Source organism: Numida meleagris, chromosome 8 (assembly GCF_002078875.1).
Source record: "Numida meleagris isolate 19003 breed g44 Domestic line chromosome 8, NumMel1.0, whole genome shotgun sequence".
In the NCBI taxonomy this organism is placed as follows: domain Eukaryota; kingdom Metazoa; phylum Chordata; class Aves; order Galliformes; family Numididae; genus Numida; species Numida meleagris.
In genome coordinates, this window is record NC_034416.1 from 4,411,891 (window position 1) to 4,435,351 (window position 23,461).

At 51.1% G+C, this 23,461-nt stretch overlaps 2 protein-coding genes across 4 annotated transcripts in view; one reads left to right on the plus strand and one right to left on the minus strand.

Annotated features, from left to right (window-relative positions):
* Positions 31 to 5,356, plus strand: CD40LG (CD40 ligand). The gene is made up of 6 exons (XM_021406207.1): positions 31 to 338; positions 1,410 to 1,547; positions 2,384 to 2,429; positions 2,671 to 2,718; positions 2,914 to 2,976; positions 3,846 to 5,356. Exons 1-6 carry the CDS (start codon positions 183 to 185, stop codon positions 4,211 to 4,213), a joined length of 819 nt encoding a protein of 272 aa, XP_021261882.1. The 5' UTR covers positions 31 to 182; the 3' UTR covers positions 4,214 to 5,356.
* Positions 7,528 to 23,461, minus strand: part of ARHGEF6 (Rac/Cdc42 guanine nucleotide exchange factor 6) — a 33,633-nt gene continuing 17,699 nt past the window's right edge. For 2 of the 3 annotated variants that reach the window (XM_021406529.1, XM_021406527.1), the window contains exons 8-22: positions 22,588 to 22,683; positions 21,890 to 22,012; positions 20,964 to 21,102; positions 19,794 to 19,853; positions 17,604 to 17,750; positions 16,895 to 16,981; positions 16,061 to 16,139; positions 15,766 to 15,899; positions 15,560 to 15,685; positions 13,301 to 13,321; positions 12,257 to 12,350; positions 11,691 to 11,780; positions 10,881 to 10,980; positions 9,971 to 10,025; positions 9,490 to 9,630 (exon numbers count right to left, since the gene is read on the minus strand). In XM_021406529.1, the coding sequence (XP_021262204.1) occupies positions 9,490 to 9,630; positions 9,971 to 10,025; positions 10,881 to 10,980; positions 11,691 to 11,780; positions 12,257 to 12,350; positions 13,301 to 13,321; positions 15,560 to 15,685; positions 15,766 to 15,899; positions 16,061 to 16,139; positions 16,895 to 16,981; positions 17,604 to 17,750; positions 19,794 to 19,853; positions 20,964 to 21,102; positions 21,890 to 22,012; positions 22,588 to 22,683 (1,492 nt within the window). Of the gene's footprint in view, positions 9,631 to 9,970; positions 10,026 to 10,880; positions 10,981 to 11,690; positions 11,781 to 12,256; positions 12,351 to 13,300; positions 13,322 to 15,559; positions 15,686 to 15,765; positions 15,900 to 16,060; positions 16,140 to 16,894; positions 16,982 to 17,603; positions 17,751 to 19,793; positions 19,854 to 20,963; positions 21,103 to 21,889; positions 22,013 to 22,587; positions 22,684 to 23,461 lie in introns of all 3 variants that reach the window. The other variant, XM_021406528.1, reaches the window with a different exon arrangement.

Consider the following 23,461-nt stretch of genomic DNA (forward strand, 5'->3'; position numbering starts at 1 on the left):
TAAGCAACCTCTTTTTTGTTGTGGGAGATGGTGGTGAACAAACCTACCCACTACGAAGGTTTTTTTCCAGGAAGTGTAGGCTGCTGCAACTTGTATCCCTTGAGCAGCGGCTGCTCACACAACAGTTCTCATGCTACTTGCAAGCAGCTCATTTGCAGGAGCGCCAGCACCGTGCCCGGAGGATGAATGAAGCCTACAGCTCTGCAGCACCCCGACCCATGGGCAGCACCTCTCCCAGCACCATGAAAATGTTTATGTGCTTCCTTACTGTATTTATGGTGGTACAGACCATCGGGACCGTACTCTTCTGTTTATATCTTCACATGAAGATGGATAAGGTAAGTGTAGAAATGAAGTTGTCTCTGCTGGATTGCTAACACCATTTGCCTTCAGCATGGAGAGACCTGGTCACCCAAAGGAGGAACGTGGGGCAAGATGCTGCCGGCCACTGGATTGATGCAGGAATGGGGTTTATACACCCGTGTTCTTGTTTCTGCATTAACTTGCCACTAAGAGAAGACGTGCACAGATGAAGAGAGCTGTTCCCTTCGTTAACAAAGTGAGAATGGATCAGTAAAGAGGAGCTGCTAAGAACAAATCTGGCAGAAGTGGTCAGTCTGAGTGAATTGGGGGGCTGCGTTAGCCTTTGGGATCCTGGTGGTCGTGCTGGTGCCATGGCAGCACCGGGACACTCACCAGAAAAATAAGGGAATCCAGCAATGAAGTTTTTCAAGGTCAGGCTGGATGGGGCTCTGAGCACCTGATGGAGCTGTAGATGTCCCTGTTTATTACAGAGGAGCTGGACCACATGGCCGATAGGGATCCCTTCCAACTCAAAAAATTCTATGATTGTGTGATTCCTTCTGCTTTGGGAAAATAAACAGTGGATCTTAATGCTTTGCCCTTTTTGGTGGAAGGTGCATAGTATCCATAATCCTGACCAATACGTGAGACAGCACTTAGCAAAAACTGAAAAGCTGAAAAGCTGTTTCTGAAGTTGCTGTGACTGCGGCAGCACTGCACAATGCTTAAAATCACCAATCTAAAACTGTTTCCCCCCAAAACAGAAGACATCAACCACAGAAATGGAATAGATCTTAAACCCAGAATGCAGATGCAAAGATGATATTAGCGACTTTTAAATGTGTTGTCTTGATCTAAATTAAGATGCAAGTGGGTGACAGCCTGGGGCGTGGGCTTCCTGGCCGAGCGAAACGGGGCAGCTCTGGGCTGGGGCACCCGCCCTGTGGATTTTGCTGGTGGTTGGTGGGAGCAATTGGTGCCCCTCTCCTCTCCATGCTGAGTGATGACCACTGACTTTCTCAGGCTGCGATTTGGAGGCGATGCCTCCTGCCTGCGTTCCCCAGTAGCAACTCATTGATCCTCTCTCTTCTCTCCCCCACTGGCAGATGGAAGAGGCGTTGAGTTTAAATGAAGATTACATCTTCTTGAGGAAAGTGCAGAAATGTCAGACGGAAGAAGGTCAGAAATCAACGTTATTGGACTGTGAAAAAGTTCTAAAAGGCTTCCAGGACCTCCAGTGCAAGGTAGATCGCTGCTGGGTGGATACAGCCCCTGCTGAAGGTGGAGGGAGGCTCCCAGGCACACGAGAGCATCCCCCAAAGCCTTCTTCAAAACCACGGGTGTCCTTAATCTTGGGGTTGCAGAACAAGTGCTCTGTTTTATACCTTTTTTTACCTGGTATTTTTACACCACTGACATCAACAAAAAATTTCATCCATTTTTTTCCTCAAAGCATGGCCAGAGCATGTCCAACCACAACGTGCTCAAGGCGGGATGGGATGGAGCTGCCACCTGGCCACGCTCCATCCTGGACTGAAAAACATTGGTGTTCTGCTGTCTTCCAGCTCACTCAGCTCCTGTGCAGGCAGGAAGGAGGATGTTAGGAGCATTTTCATGCTTAGGCATTAATGACAGTGCATGACTTGGACCAGCTGGAGTGAGTCCAGCGAGGAGCAGGAGGAGGATGCAATGCAAATGCCTCCCCATGGCTTAGGGACATCACCTCCACCTACTGCAGAGGCTTCTCGTGTTTGGGTGCAGAAGAGCCACCTTGCAGAGCATTTTAATTGCACAGCATTTTTAAAATTAAAGGCCTAAGACCAAAAGCTCTGCAACCCCTGTGCTGCAAAGAACAGGGCAGCCCACAGCCGTAAGCGATGCTGAGAAGGTGCAGGGGGGTATGATGGCTTCTGGTACCTTCTGCTGGTACCAAACAGCACCAAAGGAATTTTGTCCAGAGCATCCTTTACACACAGGCTTTAATGGTGTTTGATTTGTACATCTTAAAATAGTATATATATATTTTTTTTTTAAAAAAAGGATATATATCTTCAAGTATATATTTTTGCTGTTGTTGCAGGATAGGACAGCCAGCGAGGAGTTGCCAAAATTTGAAATGCACAGAGGTGAGTGTCCTGGTACTACTGGAGGGTGGAGAGATGAGTGGCTGCAGGGACAGGGGGTGGGGGCAGGGGAGAGGGCCAGGTCCTTTGGTGCCCATGGTGGGCTCTGTCAGGAGCGGCAGAGCATCTCACTGGGGTGGGACTGTGCGTGGCATGGGGTTGGCAGAGACCTGCAGATGACTGCATTGCCTAAAGTTGATGAAAACAAACCCAAAATTAAGTCCTCGGCCTTTTCTCCTTGCAGGCCATGAGCACCCCCACTTGAAGAGCAGGAATGACACGTTCGTGGCAGGTAAGCAGTGGGAACATCCAGGTCATGTCATTGCTGAGCAGAGGCCAGACCTTGCCTCACTCAAAGGGGAGGGGGCTTTGCAAACTGCCTCTGGGCTGGGTTTGCACCATGGAGAAGCCTCAGGGCTGGGAGGTGCTGAGCTGTGGGGGTAGAGCAGTGCTGGGCACCAGTAACACCAGTGTTTCTGAATTGCAGAGGAGAAGAGGCAGCCGATTGCAACGCACCTGGCAGGGGTGAAGAGCAACAAGGCAGTGCCAGGTAAGGCAGCACTTGTAGCTTTTTCCCCAGCACAGCCCTAGCTAGCTGCCATCCCGCAAGGCTTATCGAGGCGAATAAAATTTTGCAGGGTCAGCCTCTCAATCACTCAAGGACTTCTCAATCAGAGCACATTTGGTTTAATTCTGGAGTAACTGCCGGTAATCAGCAACTGCTCTTTCCATCTCTGACGCAGCAGTTCACCCAGAGCTCAGTCTACCTGTGGAAAGCTCTGTATTAGATAAGATCAAAGAATCAAGATGCTCGTTGCATTTTGAAACTCCCTGTTTGAGCACTTATTGCAATTACAAAGCAGCCCCAATCTCAGTGGGATGCCAGGAGCCCCGCGACTCGGCAGTAGGGGCTGATCCCCATGGGAGTTCATGCCCACAAGCTGCTCCAAGGACACCGCTTGTGCCCCAGAAGCAATGGAAGCAGCAGGTCTGCAGGGTGGGCAGAACTCCTGGAGGTGGGAGCAGCACCAAGCCCAGGGGACATTCATTTTTGCACTTCCTTGGAGATGTCTTACCTCCACCCCAAGCACTGATCTTTAAAGTCACTTCCAACCCAAGCCAGTCTATGATTCTATGATTTCCACGTGGTTAGATGAAGGAAACAAAGTGCTCCTCCATTTGCATCAAAGCAAGGGCTTGTGTCTGGCCAGCAACAAGAAATAGGGTTAACCACATCCCAGCTTCGGGGATGGGAATCTACGTCCCTTGGGTTGGGGATGGTGTCCTGGGGTGGACAGGTTCCGCCTCCTGCCCCATGGGGGATGGAGGCTCTCATGTCAAATGCCCATGGGGCTGCCCCCCAAAATCAGTCTCCCAGACGAGATCTGTCCCAACTCAATGGTCATATTTTCTCCCCAGTGCTGGAGTGGAAGCCAACAAGCTACGCCCCGACAAACAGCTTGATATCCTACCATGAGGGGAAGCTGAAGGTGGAGAAAGCAGGGCTCTACTACATCTACGCACAAGTCAGCTTCTGCACCAAGGCAGCGGCTTCGGCACCGTTCACCCTCTATATTTATTTGTACCTCCCTATGGAAGAGGACCGGCTCCTGATGAAGGGACTCGACACGCACAGCACCTCCAAGGCTCTCTGCGAGCTCCAGTCCATCCGGGAGGGCGGCGTCTTTGAGCTGCGGGCGGGTGACATGGTCTTCGTCAACGTGACGGACTCAACGCTAGTGAACCCCAACCCTGGCAACACCTACTTTGGCATGTTCAGGCTGTAGAGAGGAGAGGCCCAGCCCGACTCTGTTGAGCCATGGGGCTTTCCCTGTTTCCCATATTTATGTTCCCCTGCCTCATTGTTGTTCTTGTTTCTTAATTTGTATATTTTGTTATTTATTGATGAGGGCCAAGGGGCCCTGAGAACAGGAAAGGAAAAAATTGGAAGCTGTCATTGTCTGCACTTTTCTTTTTTCTTTCACTGGTAGGGTTGTGTGTCTGGCCCACCATGCCCTGTTCTGCTGGCCCCATTATGCCCCATTATTTAGCAAACTCTACCAACGCTCTTTCCTTCCTACCACCGTAGGACGGCTCAGGGCACTCCAGCCAAGCTAGGTTCATGCATATCTCCTGTACTCATCTGCTTACAGATCATCAATGGAAAAAAAACATTAAAAGGCTGAAGAATGTCTCCTGTAAAGGAATCGATCAGCCAGGCGCTGTCCCTACGTGTTGGCTGTTGGTGATACATTATTGCCACTCCAACTGTGTTATGTTGAGAACCCCATTTTTTCCACCCATAGCTGCCTACCGGACTCAGCCTTCTTGCTCACCATGGCCATGTTTGTGCTGGTTGAAATTCACCCGTCATCAAAAACGCTGTTGGTGGCTGGGGGTGGCTGCTGATTTCAGTCCAGAGCTCTGGTAGGGCATTGGTGCTGCTCTGCTTCTGGTGATCCAAATTTGTCCATGAGAATGCTCTCCTCCCAGATAGAGAGCCCTTGTGGAAGGGGCATTGGCCACCTTGGTCAAGTTTGGATCTGCTGCTTCTCCCTCGCTGTCCTCCACGGGAGCAGGACCCGGAAAGCTCTAGGAGCACAAGGTGATGAGAAAAGATTGGGAACACACCTGGAGGCAACAGGTCTGCATGGGGAGATGTCAGATCTGGGCCCTCCTTAGGGTTTGCGTGGCATGAGGCTGTGGGTCTGGTCCAGCTGTGGTGGTCGAGTGCAGGCGCTGCCGGGTTGGGCACATCAGTGACGGGTGCCCATCGCTGTCTGCACAAAGTCAGGGCAGGATTGCTCTGCCTGCCTGGTTTCGCTGTAATTCAATTTGCAGTTTTGTGGCTGTTCTCCAAAGCTGCATAACTTTGTCTGAGAACGGAGCGTTCTTGTGCCATGCCATATATATAAAAACTATTTATTTAACTTGGGCTAAAACTGCCTCATATTTATGGACAAAGGGACTAACCCAAAGTGCATGGGAAACTGCACAGTGTGAAGGAGTTGCATGTGGCTGTGGTTGTGTTTTGCAGTGCATTTTGACTTTTGGGGTCCCCCTTTCTGAGTGTATCTGAAGCATCATGCAGGCTGCACAGCGCCACTGGGCCATGCACCCCACAGCACCTGCTGCAGTGGGGCTTTGCACAACGTCATGTCCCATGGCTGGGGGTTTTGTCTGGTTCAAATGCTGCTAATCTCTCCCAGTGTGACCTCCTGGTGCCCTGCACAGGGTCTGGGGACCAACAGGGCATCAGGACAGTGCAGGGGATACAGTGGGGACAGCTGGCTCCAAACGCATTGGTACACATTGGAGATGCAGGGCAGGGCTGGATGCACTCCGAGCAAGGGTAGCGAGGCAGCATGAGGTGCAGCTGGAGGGGCTCATTTAGGGGAGTTATAACACCTGGCTGGAAGAGGACTTCTCCTGCTTCTGCCTGGCTGATGTGGGGCAATCTATCCTGCTTTGCAGCAGGGGGATGGGGTGGGATGGGGTGGGATGGGATGGGATGGGATGGGATGGGGTGGGATGGGATGGGATGGGATGGGGTGGGATGGGATGGGATGGGATGGGATGGTGTGGGGGGGGGTGGGATGGGATGGGATGGTGTGGGAGGGGATGGGATGGGATGGGATGGTGTGGGAGGGGATGGGATGGGATGGTGTGGTGTGGTGTGGTGTGGTGTGGTGCACAAGGTCAGAGTCTGTAGGGATCTGAGAGGGGAGGGCAGTGGTCTCAGGAGTAGAGGTGCTGCTGGGCTGGAAAGCTGCTAAACGCCACCTCCCCCTTCCAGTGAGTCTCCTAGCCTCGCACTGCTGCCTTTTCCCGGGGCTCTTGTTTCTTGCCTCTGTTTCTTCTCTTGCCAAAAATAGCCTGTGGGATGCTGATGAGAGGCTGCACGTGGGAGGCGAGGCGATGCGTGTGTCACCATCCAGCTGTCAGACTCAGCCCGTGGCCTTCTCCCGAGCCGCTTTGTTCTCCTCCCCTCCGCGGTGCTGCAGCTTTCCTCTGCCCGTGGAAAGTTTGAAGGTCGTTCGTACACTGATTTTTCCCTCACTGCAGGGCCCTGCCGTTACCTATTGGGCTGTGGAATTTATGGTTTCTAAGCCGATTTTTCTCCTTCCTGAGCGAAGAAGTGAAAAGGGGCCGAGGGGAAGATGAATACGTCGGGTACATTCGTGGCAGCTGCCTGGCACGTGGCACCAAATGGGCACCTCCCAGGCTGCCCCAGCCTCACTGGGGGTCTGGCTGCACACGTTAAGCTGCTTTTTGGGTCTGTTCTTGCACTGATGGCTTTTGATGCCCAGCTCTGTTGCCTGGAGGATGCTGGTGCTGCCTGCGTTATTTTGCTTGTGCAAAGGGGATGTCTGGGACCTGGCGTAAGAGAAGGGGACAAATGGGATCCATATTCAGTAGAGTGGGGGGGTTCTGATTAAGACCTGGATTTGGCCTCGTGGGAGGGGAGGTTCTCCATCCAAAATGAGCTGAGAGTTGCTTTGTCCTTGCTCTCTTGATCACTTCATGCTCAGGGACACCTGGGTCTGGATGTGGCTCTGCAATTCCCTGCAGTAGCGCTGAGTGTCCCAGTAAAGAGTTAAATATACTGGCATGCAGGAGAGGACTTGTCCAAGCAGTAGACCAAAGGAAATCCTGTCACCACACCTAATCCCCAGAAAAAAAAAAAGATAATGCAGAAACCAGAAAAAAAAAAAAATTCAAACAGGCAGGAAGTGACTTATCAACAGCAACTGAGCGGTGCAATGGAGAAGAGCTTTTCTCCGTAAAGCATTCCTGCCAATGGGACACAGCTTGGCGCTCGAGGGATGGAAATGCATCTCCCTGCCCCAGCACCAGGCTCCCAGCCCACTGCAGGGCCTTGCAATGGTGGGAATGATCCCCCAACGCCATGGGGACCATCCACACCAGCATCCCCCTGGTGTCCAGTGGGTCAGAGGGCAGAATGCAGCATTTCGATCCCTTTTCTCTCAAACCACGGCAAGCCCTGCTGTACTTGCTGAGCGCTCAGCAGGTTTTCATGCTGCACCGACCTGCTTCCCTGGGTGCAGCCTCAGAGAGAGGGGAGATGGACACAAAGGGCTAAGAAGCGATTTTTATCCTTTATTTGTTGAAAATGTCAATTAAAAAACTGTCCAAAATAAAAACATGTTAGAAAAGTTGAACTTGCACAAGTAGTTACAGTAAATAAACCTGCGTGACAAAGATAAACTGGAAGGCAGCTGACACAACATCCATCTAAAGACAGACTCACTGGAACCTATTTACAAAGCACTGTAAACAAAGTAAATATGGAAACATTGCTGTCCATCCGGCATGGCTTCTTTTCCTTTTTATTTTTATTATTATTTTTTTGGCTTCTAGCTCTTGACAAACGCCTGATCCAACACGTCCCAGTGCACCCTCCATCACCTTACGTCTTACAAACATGCATATGTACACAGCACGGGTTTCAGCTAAACCCTGGGCAGCGGAGAAATGTTTCTACCCTCTCCTCAGTGTACAAACGGCCTTTGCTTTTCCTCCTTGTGCTGACTGCAGGGTGTGAGCCCCAGCCCAGCCCACCTTTGGGCAAGACAATGCTGGGGCAGACAGTGGTGCAGCCAAGCCAGCACGTGCAGAAAGGTGGCTATGCTGGGACATGGTTTACCAGCACAGCAGGGTCTAGCTCTCCCCAAACGCCGTTTGCTATGTTCTGCCTGAATTTTAATTGCAAGGAGGGAATTGTAATTATTGCCTCTTATATCCTTCATGACCGACGTAGGACTGTAAGGAGCTGCGGTGTGTCTGCGCGCACAGGGACCATGCTGCCCTGTGATATACTGAAGACTTATCATTAACAGAAGGTTAATCGTACAACGTTGCTAAGGAAGGAAGGAAAACATCAGTTATAAACTAGGGTGTAACACCAAATAAGGGGAAGATAACTGACACATACGCATGTTGTCCGTGTGCTGTGTTCAAGGAGCTGTGCAGGGATCTGGGAGGTGCTGCACATCCTTGCCCCAGGAGCATTCCAGCTCTTGTCAAATCCTAAATATAAATACCCTTCCTATCCCAAAAGCTCCTTCTTCCTATAAGGAAAGCCCCTTTGGGGCAACGGGGGAGAAGCGGCCATCCTGGCCTTTGGGCAGGAGCCTAACGTGGGCAGACAGGAGCAGGGGATGAGCACACCTGGGGGCTGCTTTTGCTGTCAAGCAGTGTTTGCATTTCATACGGAGAAAAGCATGTCCTGCGAGGGGAAGCACAGCAAAACTATAAACTCATGTAATACGTGGACACTCAAAGTGAAAAGAAAGCAGGGGGTAAGGGTTTCAGGTCATGCTTAAGAAAAGGGGCTGGGGGCATTACCTGTTGTGCTAACAACGAGCTGTTAGGAGGCAGTACTGTGCAATACGCCTTCCCGTGTGCTCTGACAGGTGCTCCAGGTTTGATTTCCCCACGGAGTTAAAACGTCTTCGTGTTAATTGCATGTTTTAATCAGTATTGAGGCCTCACAGGAACCGCAGTATTGCCGGGCTCTAGTTCGCTACAGTCAACTAACGGGGAAAAAGGAGGTGGGTGGGAATAGCTTCCCCAGTCGTGATTATCTGAAAAAAGGAGCATGGCGCTTTTTGGTTTCTGCTCGCTGCCAACTCAATCATGTTCTCATTCAATAAATAGGTACTGGTGCTTTTGAAGAGAATGAAAGCATCAAGAGGCGCTTAAGCTTCATCAGGGAAACTGCTGCCAGACCCTCTGTGAGCAGCAGTCAGTGGCACAGGCTGGATTTGCTCCGGCAGCAACCCGGTGAGGTATCAGCTGCTGCAGATGGATTGTGAATCACGGACCGCTCGCTGACTGCTTGAGTTGTGATCGATTGCTTGCTTGCTTTATTTCCTTACTGGATGGAAGAAAAACTATTTTTTTTTTCCTCTCTTTTTTTTTTTTTTTGGTAACAAAATTCCCCAAAACCGACAAAATCAGGAGCAAGAAGAGGCAAAGGATCCAGTTCTGCTTCCCAAAGAACACCTGAGGTCACACTGCCAGCAGCTTCTCCCCGAGCTCAGGCGATGAGCGACGACTTGCGCCCCGTCTCCTCCCTGCTGCACTCATCTGTCTGCTTCAGCAGCCGCCGCACCAGCTTCTCCAGGTCCTTCCGGGACTTCAGCTCTTCCTCCAAACACTGCTTCATCCTTTTGTTCTCCTATGAAGCGGAAAAATAAAGGAAGAAAGAGGTGGTTAACGCCCACGCGCTCAATGCACTGAGGTGGTTCTGCGCGCCCGGCTGCCCCACGAGCCGAGGTGACAAGGTGACAAGGTGCCAGGGACATGAGGCATATGTGACAAAGTGCCAGGGTCACTGCTGGCTTGGAAGATGAACCACACAGGCTATTTGGGGTCCGATTTGTTCAAGCAGAGCCTCAACAGCTGGCAGATGGGCACGGCAACAGCAAAACGTCCACAGCTGCAGGATGGGACCAGGTGAGACTTCTCCTGGACATCGCCCAGCCGACTCACAGCACAAACAGAACCACTGCAATTACCTGCTTCAGTTCCTTCACTTCGTCTTTCAGTGCATAAACCGTGTCAACAAGGCTCCTGCGACAAGAAAAAACGCAAGAAAACAGAAATCAAACAAAACCAAAAGGAGACGAAGTGCAGTAAAAGAGCAACAGCGTTGGGAGCTTGGTGGCTGAGGCACCGGTGCTTCCATCTCCTGCTTTTCTCTTTTCTTTCTATTTATTTTCTTTTTCTCCATTACGAGCATTGCACAGCCAAAGGCACTGCTGCCATTGAGGTCACTCTGGAAACACAGCCCAGGAGCACTGGCAGACCATCAGCCGAAAATTCACAGCTCTTTTCTCAAAACTAAAAACAAACAAACAAAAAAAAACCCAACAAACCAAACCAACCCTGCTTTGCTGTCTTGAAGTTATCAACAAGGTCTGTGGTTTGGCTTCCTTGTTTATGCTACTGCAAAAAATAATAACAATGGTTTTTAAACTGAAGTATATCTCACAGAGCAGCCCTGAATCCTTCAGGTTGTGCTGCTAAAAGCAAACCTGGAAAGAATGCACTGCCTGGGTGAGAAGAGGAGGGGGCCAATGCCACCACCGCGGTGCTGAAGCTACAGAGCAGGCTGGGAGCACTTGGGCAGCGCCCCGAGGGGCAGCAGCAGACCGCAGTGTCCACAGTTGAAATAGAACAACAAACAACAAAATCACTTGTCTGGTTCTGTCCTCCCTGACCCAGTTCACTGCACCCGGAGGAGCGCTGGGACTCAACGCATTGGTTCTCAGGACCTGTGCGTGGGCTCCCAGGGGGACGCAGCCATCTCTGAGCTGCTGGGAATGTGGCTCTGTTCTTAAAAAGGGAGAAAATAGCCACTGGAACAGCCCAGTGCTCCTGGGACAAGGCAGCAGCCTGGCCAGGGGAGTCTGCAGCCTCACTTACTTTTCCTCTGTGACAGTCTGACCATTGCTCCTCGTTTCCTCGATGATGATTTTCTCCTCCTCAGGAAGAAGGACTTGGGGGATGGAGTCCTTACGGGAGCCTGTGTACGAGAAGTGCTCATCAGGAAGAAAAAGGGAGACTTTTCCCAGAGCCCACAGTAGAGGCAATGCAGCCAATGCAGCCCTGGGAAGGCAAAGCAGGGGCTGGGTGTGCTGCCGAGCCAGAGCTCCCAGGAGCACTCAGAGCACCCAAAGCTCCATCGTTACTTATAAACGAAATGCCTCGGTGAGGGTCAGCAGCTCTCCAAAGAACAGCCTCCCTTTCACAAACGTGCCATTATTTGGTAGTTCAGTGATTTAATTGGACACCTTACCAGCAGTGATAAATAGTTTTATTTCCAGACTTGAAGATGTTAGATAGGTTCTTATGAAGCAGCTCGTTCTTAAATACGCAGCTGATGGAGAGATAATATTCATGCTTCCTTTCTAAAGCTACATGCAACCTGAGATTAGCATCATGTTTTCAGTGCTGACAGCCACAGGCACTGACTAGGGTTGTTTAATTCCTAACGAGTGCTGGTGAAGTAGCTGCGTCTCATCTGCCCTCCTGTCTGCTCATTCTCTGTGTTTAGAAGAAAAACAATGGCAACTAAACCACTGAGCAGATGAAGCTCCCTTATCTCGAAGATTGAACACCACACAGTTTCCTAACATGAGTCTCACTGCTCACTGATGTAACAAGCTGTTTTTTCCCAGAGGGTTATCAGCGTTACAGGCAGAAGGAGCATTCAAGAACCTGCTGTGTGCCCACCTGAGCTGAGCGCCTGCTGGAAGCCCGCCCCAGTGCAGTACGCCTCGATCACCTTCAGGATCTGAGCATCCTCCTCCAGTGCAGCGGTACCTGGAACACAGCGCAGACATCAGCCGCTGCAAAAGCCAAGCGCTCTGAGTTCATCTCTCCCACCCTTTGAGCAAGAGAGCGTTGTCTCCTTGACTGGCAGCCTCGGGGCTTCCCCTAATTCCTTTCCGAGCTCCTTTACATTTTCTGGCCTTCGCAACATCCTGTGACACCGAGCACCATGACTAAATGGTGTCAAGACACACTTCTCGCTGCTTAGCACTACTTTCAAGCAGCTCCTTGGCTTTGTGGCCACAACGAACCACCCGCAGCCATGTGGCCTCATGGTGGGAATCACGCTGAGGGCCATGGTGTTGCATGGAGCCACAACTCGGGGTCTGCACACAGCTGGAGCCCCAGCAGCATGCGGGCTTGCCGCCGTGCAGCATCCTGCAAGGTAAGAAAGGCCCTTCTCAAAGCCCCATGGGGACTGCTGAGCTCAAACCTCAGAAAAGAAGAGAGAAAGAATCAGCACTTACTTTTCCTAATAACAAACTCTTCATCTGATGCTTTTCTCTCCGTTTTCCTTTTTGGAAGAAACTTCTTCATGGTTTTTGGACTCTTGCTGGAGTCCTATAGGGAAACAGAGTGTTGTGTTTAACCAGCACCAAAGGCAGCTCCAGAAGCAGAGCAGCTCGGGCTGGATGCAGCAATCTGCGCTACGCACAAAGCGTTACAGAACTACAAAGCAGACAGCGACAGCGCTGGGGGAAATGTGCGGCCACCGCTCCCTCTAACAGAGGTGGGGATTCACAGAATCATTAATGCTGGAAAAGACCACCAAGATCCCCAAGTTCAGCCCCAACCCACCCCACCGTGCCCATCACCACGTCCCTCAGTGCCACATCCCCACGGTTCTGGGACGCCTCCAGGGATGGTGACCCCAGCACTCCCTGAGAAGAAATGTTTCCTAATTGTGCCTGCAGGTCTGGGACAGGACACGCTCCTGTAGCAGATAGCCCTCAGCTAACAGCCTTTGGCCAAAGGACTCAGCCACATTCACAGCACTTTGGGTTTGCTTATCAGCTCTGTGGCCTTGATCAGAAAACTTTAAAATATTGTTTATTTCCTTGACAGAACTTGATTTTTCTAATTAAAAAAAAAAAAATAGTTGGCAAATGACATTGCTTCTCAATGCTCAGCATTTGTTTGAGAGTACAAATACCCCCCGACATACACAGAGAACAGCCAAACACACAAGGTTAGTGTTTGCTACGGCTCCACAAGGAAGGAACACAAGCTCTTTGTCTCCTTCACTGAGTTACACGTCTTGCTGATTAGGAATTAGTATATTAATAGATTACGTGCGATTCCAATTTTAAGGAACGATGAGGCATGCCAGGAAGTTTTAGTACCAGGGTCCTAAATCTTGAGAGATCTCTCAACGTTCGCCAATTGCCACTGACTCTCATGTTAAGTTATGGATACAGCCAGGCAAAACGAGGGTCGTGCAAGCACAAGAAGCATGAACAGCACCAAGCAGTCTTTGCCACAACAAGCCAAAGAGATGTATCTACCCTTACCTTTAAGATATAAGACATCCTCTACAATGAATATGCAAAGAAAGAGAAGATGAGTGTGAGAGACTGATGATTTTATTGACTGAGTCCATTAAATCCACAGCTCTAAAACACATTTAAATGTTAGTGTTGCGATTAATTCGTCACACCCTCCGCACTGGTTTTGCTATCAGCATGCAAAAGAGAACGGCGTCATGCAAAACTGAAAAAGTTACATGGGAAACTCATGGTAAGCGGGCATTAATCCACTCTGAACACATCCAAAAAGAGAGCATGCCTCCTGGGTTAGTGGTAGATTTCAGTAGATGTTGCTTGTTTAAGAGAATGGTGCTTAAAACGGGCTGACGTCCACAGGACTGGTGCCTGGGGATGAAGGGATGCAGTGCTCTGCCCGACCTATGGCAAAGCCCAGGGCTTTGGCTTCTCACAGGGCACTGCACGGCTCTCCTTCTGCTCCGACCAGCAGAAGTTACACATCCCAGTGCTAAAAAAACCCTTCACCTAATGCAACACGCAAGCCACTGACATAAAGAGAAAGAAGAAAAAAAAAAGTGGAAATCATCTGTAAACCTCTCTCACTTTGCTAACTAACCTGAATCCGGACACACCGCTTTACCCACAGCACCTGCTCTGTCATTTCAAATGATTACTGGAAACAGAACAGGAAAAATGACCCAATTTCAATGGAAATAACAGCGGTGCTGTGCGGTACGCAAGCAGGTTCTGGGGTTTCCTGAACACAGCAAGGTATGAGGAAATGCACAAGACTGTGCCATCCCATCCTACACCACCAGAAGCCAATTAAAGTCGCAATGGATGTCTGAAAAATCTCTCATCTTTTAATGAAACTCCCCCGCTCTCTTCCCTGCAAGTAACATATGAAATGGTTGTATTTGTTCGTTATAGGAGCAAGGAGACTTGTGCTGAGCTGTTAGCATCGCTCATTTTGCACTCCACTTTCATCTGGGGCCAACAACTGCAATTGCCACTGCAGGGCCACGGGCTGCACGCCCAGGGCCGACACTCGGAGGTGCAGGGTAAGCTCTTTGCTATCCGAGGGCTCTGTAGCAGCGCCTGCGAATGAAGGCTCCTGAAGGCTGGGGGTGCTGTGACACTGCTGCTCCCATCCGCACCATATTTTTGGGCCTTCCATACGCTGCGTGCGGCCCTCGGGGCTCCCTGCCTCCCGCACCGCCTCTCACCTTTACACTGATGGTGCAAAGGAATCCATGGCAGGGAATGAGTGAGAAACCACCAAGGAGACTGCGCTATTAACGAAATCACTCAATCTGTGGGTTTGGCCTCTATTATAAATAAATCTCACCCCGTACTTCCACGCAGAAAAATTTCTCCTCTAATTAAAGCCTCTCCCTAGATTTCAGTGCACCATGCAAGCACAAGGCTGTTCAGTCTACGTTAAGGATTTGGAACATGCAAAGCTTAAGGGTGGTTTCCAGCCTGCTCGTTTGGTTTCGGATCAATTCATTTCCCAAAGTTTTACGAATTTTAAGAAATATATCAAAACACAGTGAAGCTACCTAAAAATCTCCTCCTGGAGCAGCAGCCCCACAGCCTCCTGGCTGCCATCCCCGAGTTCTGGGGGGCTGAGCTGGCCACGAGCCCCCATCCCTGTCCCTGTCCCCATCCCTGTCCCCCTGGGAGCCCGAGCAGTGATGCTCCCATGCTGCTGTACCCAGAAAGGCCGGTGACTCAGAACCGGAGTGCTCAGTCAGTAAGAGGAACGTTGCCGCGTTACTGGTGAGTAATCCCAAAAGTTTAACGCAAGGTAGGGAAGGACGGTGCTGCAGTTGTGGTGGGGAGTGAGAACGGGAGCGGGGGTTTATTTTGGGTTTCCCCACGCTGCCTCCTACCCCAGGCTGGGGGTTGTTGCGGGGGATGCCACACATCCCAGCGGGTGATGGGTGTGTGAATATGGGGTCAAGCATCACGGCTGCTGCACCGCCCTGCTCCGGCCACCAAAACATAGGTATAAATCATAGGAAACACCAGGCCTGTTCCTCCATCCCTCAGTGCAGCTGTGGGCTTGACACCAGGGATGGGGCTGACCCTGCAAACACACACACTCATGCTTCACTTGCAGCTCAAAGCCAGCTGCCGCAACCGGCGTGCATCACTCATTTGCACAGCGTTTTGTCTCAGCATCCCCACTGCCTAAAGGAGCAGCAAAGCTGCTCTTCTGGGATAAGACACCCAAACACAAGAGCTATGGGATCACGGTACTCGCCACGCACACGGGATTACCTCTTTGTAACTCAGCGCTGCCGATGGTCGGAGGGGAGGAGCGGGACGGAGGCAGCTCAAGCTCCAGGGCTTGAGGATTTTGGGGGGCTCCAGGGGGCCACGGATCTGTCCGGTGGAGCCAAACGTCTGAGAAAATGCATGAGAAAAAGCTCAGCCAGTGCTGAGGAACAGTGGGCAGCAGGCAGGCCGGGAGGCGGTTCGCTTACCGAATGGGAGCTCCAGGACTGTGTTTTGGACACGGTGTTGCACGTCCCTTTGGTCAGCCTCTGCAAGTGATCGAGCCACTCGTGCAAGTCCTGGCTGGTGCTGCAGGACACGGTGATGCGCTCCATCATGTTTCCTGCAGGGGACGGTCAAACAACTGGCGTTAGCTGGTTTAGCACAGGGAAATGCCCAGAACTTGGACAGCACACAGTACAAGAGCAAAAAGGAGGAGGACTGGTACTGGTGGCAGCTGCTGCTTGTACTCAGGGCAGCCCCAGGCAGAGGCCACGCACTGACCTGCGATTTCAAACACGTGCTCGTTCCCTTCAGCATCTTCCAGCTTTGTCAGTGTCATTCCCGTTAACGGCAGCCTTCCCTAGGAGAAGTGAGGAAGAGACAGTGTCTGTGACTGCCTCCTGCATGGGTGTTGTTCTGCTCCTTTCTGCTGATTCCTTTCTCTTTGCCATTAAAAACTAATTTGTGAAGGCCTCAGATTGCAGGAAGAGGTGCTTCTAATGCATGGATCCAGATTTCCCCACACAACTCGGTTAAACCCCTGAGCAGAGGCTCCCATGACAGCTGACTCATCCCCTGCTCACCTGCCACTCTTTCTACTCATGCTTTTTACACAGAAGCCAGGACTACCAACTTCCCCTGCTTCTTCTGAATGCCTTCCCTGTCCCTCTGCTTTGCGTGACGTGCTGCCCGCTCACCTGCCTCCCACTGGTGGGTAACACCTCAAAACTCAGCCAAATCCTTCCCAAACCTTCACCGTCTGTCACATCACCTTCACACGAGACTGTGAGGTATTGTCCACTGACAGCCAGTTTGGATGGGGAAAAACCCCACAGCGAGCTCAGGACACCCGACACACACTGAATGCTTGAGAACAGCACGCAGGACAGGCACGGTGCGGCTTTGTGTTCTAATTTCAGAGCACTCACGCTTCCCAAATGCTGTCTAACCCGTTGGCAGGACAGAGGTGCTCGCAGCGTGTCCTGGCACATGTGGCAGAATGCAGCCCTGCTTCCCAGCCCATTTACATCACAACAGAGATTTGAATTTGATAAAGAGATATCTGATATCCTTTCCACACCTGATGCCTTGCAGCTTCAAATCAAGCGTGCCTACCTGATAGATGAACCCACTCATCCGCGGGCTTGCAGACAGCATGAGCAGAACATTTGAAAACAACAAGAAATACCGCTCTTCTTTCTCCTGCCAGGATAAGAATGGAGGTTAGTCCAGTCTGAAGCTCATCACAAGCACTTCCCTGCAGCAAACCAAACCTACTGCAGCTGCAACCACTGTCTGAGAGGGACCAACCCCAAACCACTCATTTTGGCTTTTTTTTCTTTACAGCATTTTATTTCAGCACTGGCTTTTCTGAGCAAACAGTTTTGTCTGCATCCTGCTGATTGTGAAGATATTACTGATTTCCTCTCCCCATCAGAAGACCAAAGCCTAATATCCCCAGCACTTCACATCCCAAACAGAACTCAGGGACTGGACTCTGCAGGGCTTTCTTTAACAGGTCCTAAGGAAAAGCTGCTGTTGCAAGCAACCAAGTCGGTGCTAACAGGCACTCTTCCAGCTAGCAGACACCAAACATGCAGTATTCATGGGTCGAACGCTATTAGCAGGTGTCTGCTGAAAGCAAAGGTGTGATACTTGGGCAATGGGTTTTGCCCATTGCAAAATGTGCACAGGACATGGCAACATGGTAATGCTAACACACATCTCATTTCTCAGAATAAGTCACAGGGGAAAAGAGGGAAAGTAATGTGCCGTGTTAAGAGGGCATCGGGGCACAATGTCTTCAAGCAGGAGATGCACTGACCTCACTTCCTCCGCTCTGCACCATGACCTGGGACATGTAGATGATGTTTCCCATTGTCTTTATGTCCTCCCCTTCCCAGCGCTGGATGGATTCGGAAAGGATCTGCAGCTCAAGTTGTTTCCTCTTCCTCAGCTCCTGGCACTGCGACTGCAAATCACCGCGGAGCGCTCCGTTAGCAAAAGGGCCGGCGCATACCCAGACCATCCCAATGAAAATGGTTTCACCCACCAACCAGGCTGGGCTCAGAGCTCAAGGGATCGAACCACACTGCGGGGCTCCGAGCTTTACTGCTTTACCACAAAAGGAACCCAGAATGAAGAGAAAAACCTAGCAAAGCTCAATACTGTCACCCATACAAAATAGTTGCCATCTTGTGGAAGCATCGCCGCTTCGGCTCTAATTTATGATGTAATGAATACATTAAAATGTCAAAGAAACTGCAAACTGCACTGAGTAAACTTTTCTTTCCAAACCAGCTCTACCTCTGAGAGTACAGGGTCACATTTTCCAAACCAAGCAAGCTGCACAGCTAAATGTTTCTCATTTTGCTGAAACAGCAAAAGGAGTTATCCTTGCAGCGGCGCGCAGCCCCTGGGAAGCAGACGAGCAGATGTTTTCTTATCAAAGTCTGCAGCGAGAAGTTGGCACAGCATTTCAGCAGTGGAGCAGCACAGAAGGGAACTTCTGGAGCTGCCGTGATGCACGAGGCTGCAGCGATGCTCACAGCTGCAGGCTGCTGGAGCTCCGCGGAGCGGCCGTCAGCAAGCAGAGCACAGTGCTGACCGAGCACAGGCCGCCCTGCGAGGCCGAGCACAGCGTGCTCCTGCTGACCCTTCTGCCAATGGGGAAAATCGCTGTGAGGCCAAACCTGGGCTTGATTTTTGCTCCGCAAGGTTTTGCCAAGCCCTGGTTTCTGATGGAGATCGACCTCCTGCCAGACTCAGGAAAGACAGGCCAGGCTCATGCAAACCCTGTGACTATCCAGATCTTCAGGCATGCCCAAAGGACAGGCTGCACTGGGTTTAGCCTGCAAACACACAATCTGGAGGGGAATTTCTCTGTTTTTGCTACTGCTGGGTCCTTCAACAGCTACCAAAGTTCCCAGGATGCAAATTCATACAGAATGCACAGCAGACCCTCACGGTCAAAGCAGAGGCACCACATAGCAGGGCTCTGCAGTCACTGCCTTTGCCTCCCTGGCCCCAGACACCATGGGACCATGAGAAGCATCCCTGCCCATCAAACCTTAAACCCACACCGAACCCCTCCAGTCCAACCATCATTGCACTGCGTTGCTCAATGCACGTTTCAAGTAAAACTTTCTATCACTTATGAGCATCTGTCACTTATGGGCATTCCTAAAGATTTACGACACTTTACAATTTCACAGAATCATTCCCCTACTAAAATAAACAGAACGGGAGTTGAGTTTCTAAGTAAATGCAACATGATTACCCTTTCCTGTTTTCTATGAACTTTCTCCTCCCCATCTTTTATCTGCAGTGCTAAGCACTGAAACCTACATCTGCCATGCTAAGGAAGGAAGTTGGACCACATCTGGAGTGGTTATAGTGAAAGGTATTTAGTGGCTACAAAGAGAGATGATAGCTTTTATAATAACTGAAAAAAGCTTTGCTAGATAAAAACCTTTGTGCATGGGGATGGCTTTCACTCCTCTTTTTCATCTCATTGCACCAAGACTTTGAGGGGTGTAGGTAGTACAGAACACAGAAACAGCATTGGTAAGTGCCTCTGACTCATCATATTGCTGCTATTTGTCCATTCCCCACCAATGGCCACGGCATTGGAAGCCACAAACATGTGTGTCTCGGCCAGGGATGCCCGTGGGGCACATCTCAGCCAACAGTGTCAGGCGGCACATGATGAGGGTGCCAAGGCAAAAGGAGGTGAAAGGGCCCCAGCCACCACCGCTGCCCACACACAGCTCTGCAGCAGCATAGAGCTGGAGATCTCTGCACACAACTGCTGAAAGACGCAACCAGAGGGGCACTTGAGGCTTGCAACCTGAAATTAAGAGTCTTTATCAACCATCTTTTCCATTCCAAAAGACCTTTTTTTTCTCTCTCTTTTTTTTTTTTTTTAAATGAGGAGACAAATGTCAGGCTTGACTCATTCTTCATGAAATGCAGCCGTGAAATGGAGTGCTCTATTTTAAGAATCGCCACCTACCACAAGAGACTTGAAGGATGTGATGGCTTTCAGGACATCTTCGTGATCTGCATGCGCCTCCTAGTGAAGGGAGAGAAAAATCCCTGAGCCACAAGCAGCCACAGCTCTGCAAAGAATCCTTCGTGCCCAACAGCCCCAGCACACCCAGGGCCAGCCCAACTCCCCCAGGTACCCCCTGCTGCCTTCCTCACCACCTTGCTCAGCTTGCTGTGTTTTTAAGCAGCCGTGCAGCTCATTGATCTCAGCCTGACTTAATGAGCATAAAGTGGCCAGAGTAAGAGGAGAGATGATTCCACAGAGCTGAAGTAGAAAATCAATTCAAACATGTAGCGTGGATTTCTGGTCTCACATTTAGAAAGGAAACTTCTATTTGCATTCCATTGCACCATCAAGGGTGTGATTTCCATGCAAGGGAATTCCCATCAAGGGTGCAATTCCAGCCCTGGGTTTAAGACACATCTTGGGCCAGGAAGGGGGAAGCAGGATGCTGCCCCTTATTTCTGGCAGCTGCGGCATGCTAGTATGCTCCAGCACCCTGGGCATCCAGGGCCCTACATCATAAGGTCTTCACCATCCAGACTCATGCCAAGCAAATCATAAGATGTCCAGGGTGTGATGGAGCTGTCAGAGCCCCTCAGAACCCAGGACAAGGGCTGCCCTGAACAGACCTGTCCCACCTCCAGCTGTGCAGCAATACAGGAAACGCTGTGGTATACATCCATGCTGCAGACATCTGCACTGCGTACATCCACGCTGCAGACATCCACACTTCTCCCAGGGCATCACAACTTAAACCCTACTGACTCATGCAATAAAACCTCCACTCCCACACTCAGCTTAGGAGCTAAGAGAAATAAGTGTATGTCCCCAAATCCGCAACCGACTCCCCCACAGCACCCTGCCAAGAGCATGCAGCTCCCTGCCAGGCTCAGCTCTTCCCTGGCAGCTACGTGGGGGACCTCTCCCACTATGGCACAGGGCGTCACGCCCTCTCCCAGGCTCAGATGTGGACTTGAACGATCACGGCTAAAAGTCTGCTGAGTAATTATGTGCTAATTAACACTGGAAGACGGAAAAGCCAAAGCATTTAAAAGCAGCCTGTTGGTTCTGCTTTCCTCACCCCCTGGCAGGCAGGGCACGGCCCGCCCGGCAGTCCTGCATCCCACCTACCTCCATGTGCCGCTCCAGCTCCTGCAGAAGCGTCACGTATTTGTCCAGCCTCAGGAAGGGTTTGCTGAGGCTCGTGGTTAAGATGAGAATGCCCGGGTTGGCCGCACCCTGGCTCTCCATGAACTTCTCCAGCTCATCGCTATAAATAGAAGCAACAACAAGAAGCAGGGCTGTATTTTGCTGCCTCACACGCTCTCCTGATGGCCAGTGCTCTGCCCTGAGCTGTGCTTTCTTACAGGCAGTCCATCCTCCCCTGCGAGGAAACCCTGCAGATGATGCTGCATGGGGTGGCTGTTTGTGCATGCTGTGTCTGCTGGCGGCTGCCTGTCCCCAGCACTGGGCTTTGCCAGGCTGAACTACAGCTGGATTTCAGCAGGTAACTAACTCCATTGTGAGCTTCCATTATAGAAAGGGAGCAACTCCACAGTACAACCAGGGCCCTGATTGAGACATTGCTGCAGGACGGACAGCTGAGCCACATCAGGGATGACACAGCTGCAGCCTTTCAGCTCAGCATGCTCTTTAGAGGCATTTACCCAATTTAGAGGCTCTTTACCCAAACTCAGGTGTCTGCTTGAGTGAAGGAGGGTGCTGCTACTGCAGAGCAACCAGCCAGCTGAACAGCAGCTCGGTTATTAAAGTGGGCAACTTGGGGTGATTTAATGAACATCCTCCTTTTGCAACAATGTGCCCAAAGCGTTGTGGCACAGGGGAATATCTTCCCATCTGCAAGTGGGTGAGCACTGCAGCCACGGGTCTGAAGTGGCACCCAGGTCCTTTAGCCCGTAATAAGCACAGGAGATGCTATGCAAGGGCTGAGGGAGGCAAACGGAGAGCCCAGACCCCCTCCCAGCAGCAGGATCCCATGCTGTCTCCTTGCCCTGTAGGCAACACAAGGGGAAAAAGCCATGTCCTCCATCACTCACCTGTGCTGCGTGAGGACATTGACAGCGGAGGGGTGGTTCGCGCAGTACGTCAGGTACAGGGAGCGGAACTGGGCCATCAGGTTCATAAAGCAGCCTCCCACACGCTGCTGGTTCTCGGGGAGCCTAAGAACAACAACACGCTGTTATTGAGGTTCTTCATCTGCGCCCTGAAGCTACGATGTGCTCACCTATCTGCCCAGGAGCCACCTGCTGTGTGGGGGCACAGCTGGAGCAGCCACGCACCCACACCTGTCACTTGGAGGAGGAGGAGGAAGGTCCTCAGGTGGGACTGGGGTTCTGTGGTATCACTGAGTACCAGAGCCCAGGACACAGCGTGACCCAGCAGATGAGATGCTGCAGCCCCCTGCAGCTGGCTCCCAAGGGAAACCACTACCTCTGAGCATTTGCTCTTTGCTCACCGGCAACCCCCATCTTCTTCCCTGCCAGATCTCACACCCTGCACGTATCTGCACCTTTGGGCTGGTGAAGCTTTCACGTCAGGTGTTCAGCAGACACCTGAACAGCAGAAGCATCAACATTTCTTCTCCTTCCTGCCAAAGCGCTACCTGCTGCCTTCCTTCAATCCTGCTGTTTTCTATATTTAACAAGTGAGGAGGAACATTCATGGACGGGGCTTTCTATTATTTTTAGCTGCAATTTAAAAGCTTGACAACCCCAGCACAGTGGCATAAGCTCACTTTGCAACATCTTCCAAGGCTTGGTTCAGGGTTTGCTGAAATGCACTGATTTCTTCCACGTTTCCCAGCAATGACGCGATGTCCACAGCACTGAGCCTGGAAGAGTCAAATCACCAGTTAGCACCAAAGCAGCGCTCTCAGGATAGCCCCATGGTGTCTGCAAGCAGCCCTTCCAAAAAGGGCCAAGGATTCGATTCCCCAGACACATCACAGGGAAACACAAAATCCATGATCCATGAGCTACAGACCACAGACTCCCAGAGAAGATGTCTGCTGCCAAGGATTACCTTAATTGGATTTTAATCACTTAATCACGCTAATCTTCTCACATGTTTAGCTGTCTAATAGACACAGACAGATGGGATTTCTTCCAGGGGTGGGGAGGAAGGTGTGTGCACAGACACAAAGACAGCTTTGTCTTCACGGGCTCACGCTCTGGGTCCCCTACGTGAGGAGGGTCCCACGGGGCAGCCCTACAAGGGGGGGTTGCTTTGCTCCTTAAGGTTGGAATTTGCCTCGCAAAAGCAGCACACCTGCTTCTGTGCTTCTCCAGCACCCCTCACTTCAGCCACTTGCTGCCTGCAAGGTGGGTAGGCTGAGAGCATGGGGAATTTTCACAGCTGGAGACATCCCAATGAGAAGATTTAGGGAAGGAAGGCGAGACGTGGAGGGAGTTTAAGCAGAAAAGCAGAATGCTTCTTGCTCGGCAGCAGCTCAGGCTCAGCGAGAGGCAACCCGATCAGAGGAATGAATGTCAGCGCTCGCTAAATGAAGAGATGACTGGGAGGTGCCGCTTGGGGCTGGGAAGTCACAAGACAAATGACAGAGGAAGAAGCCATGCAAGGCACACTGCCAGGAAGCATGCACACAGCAG

Excerpts from the sequence above, each read along its gene's own strand:
- CD40LG (XM_021406207.1), top strand. The coding sequence starts at position 183 with ATGAATGAAGCCTACAGCTCTGCAGCACCCCGACCCATGGGCAGCACC. Across the intron at positions 1,548-2,383 it reads TCCAGGACCTCCAGTGCAAG|GATAGGACAGCCAGCGAGGA; the intron begins GTAGATCGCTGC and ends CTGTTGTTGCAG. Across the intron at positions 2,719-2,913 it reads GAATGACACGTTCGTGGCAG|AGGAGAAGAGGCAGCCGATT; the intron begins GTAAGCAGTGGG and ends TCTGAATTGCAG.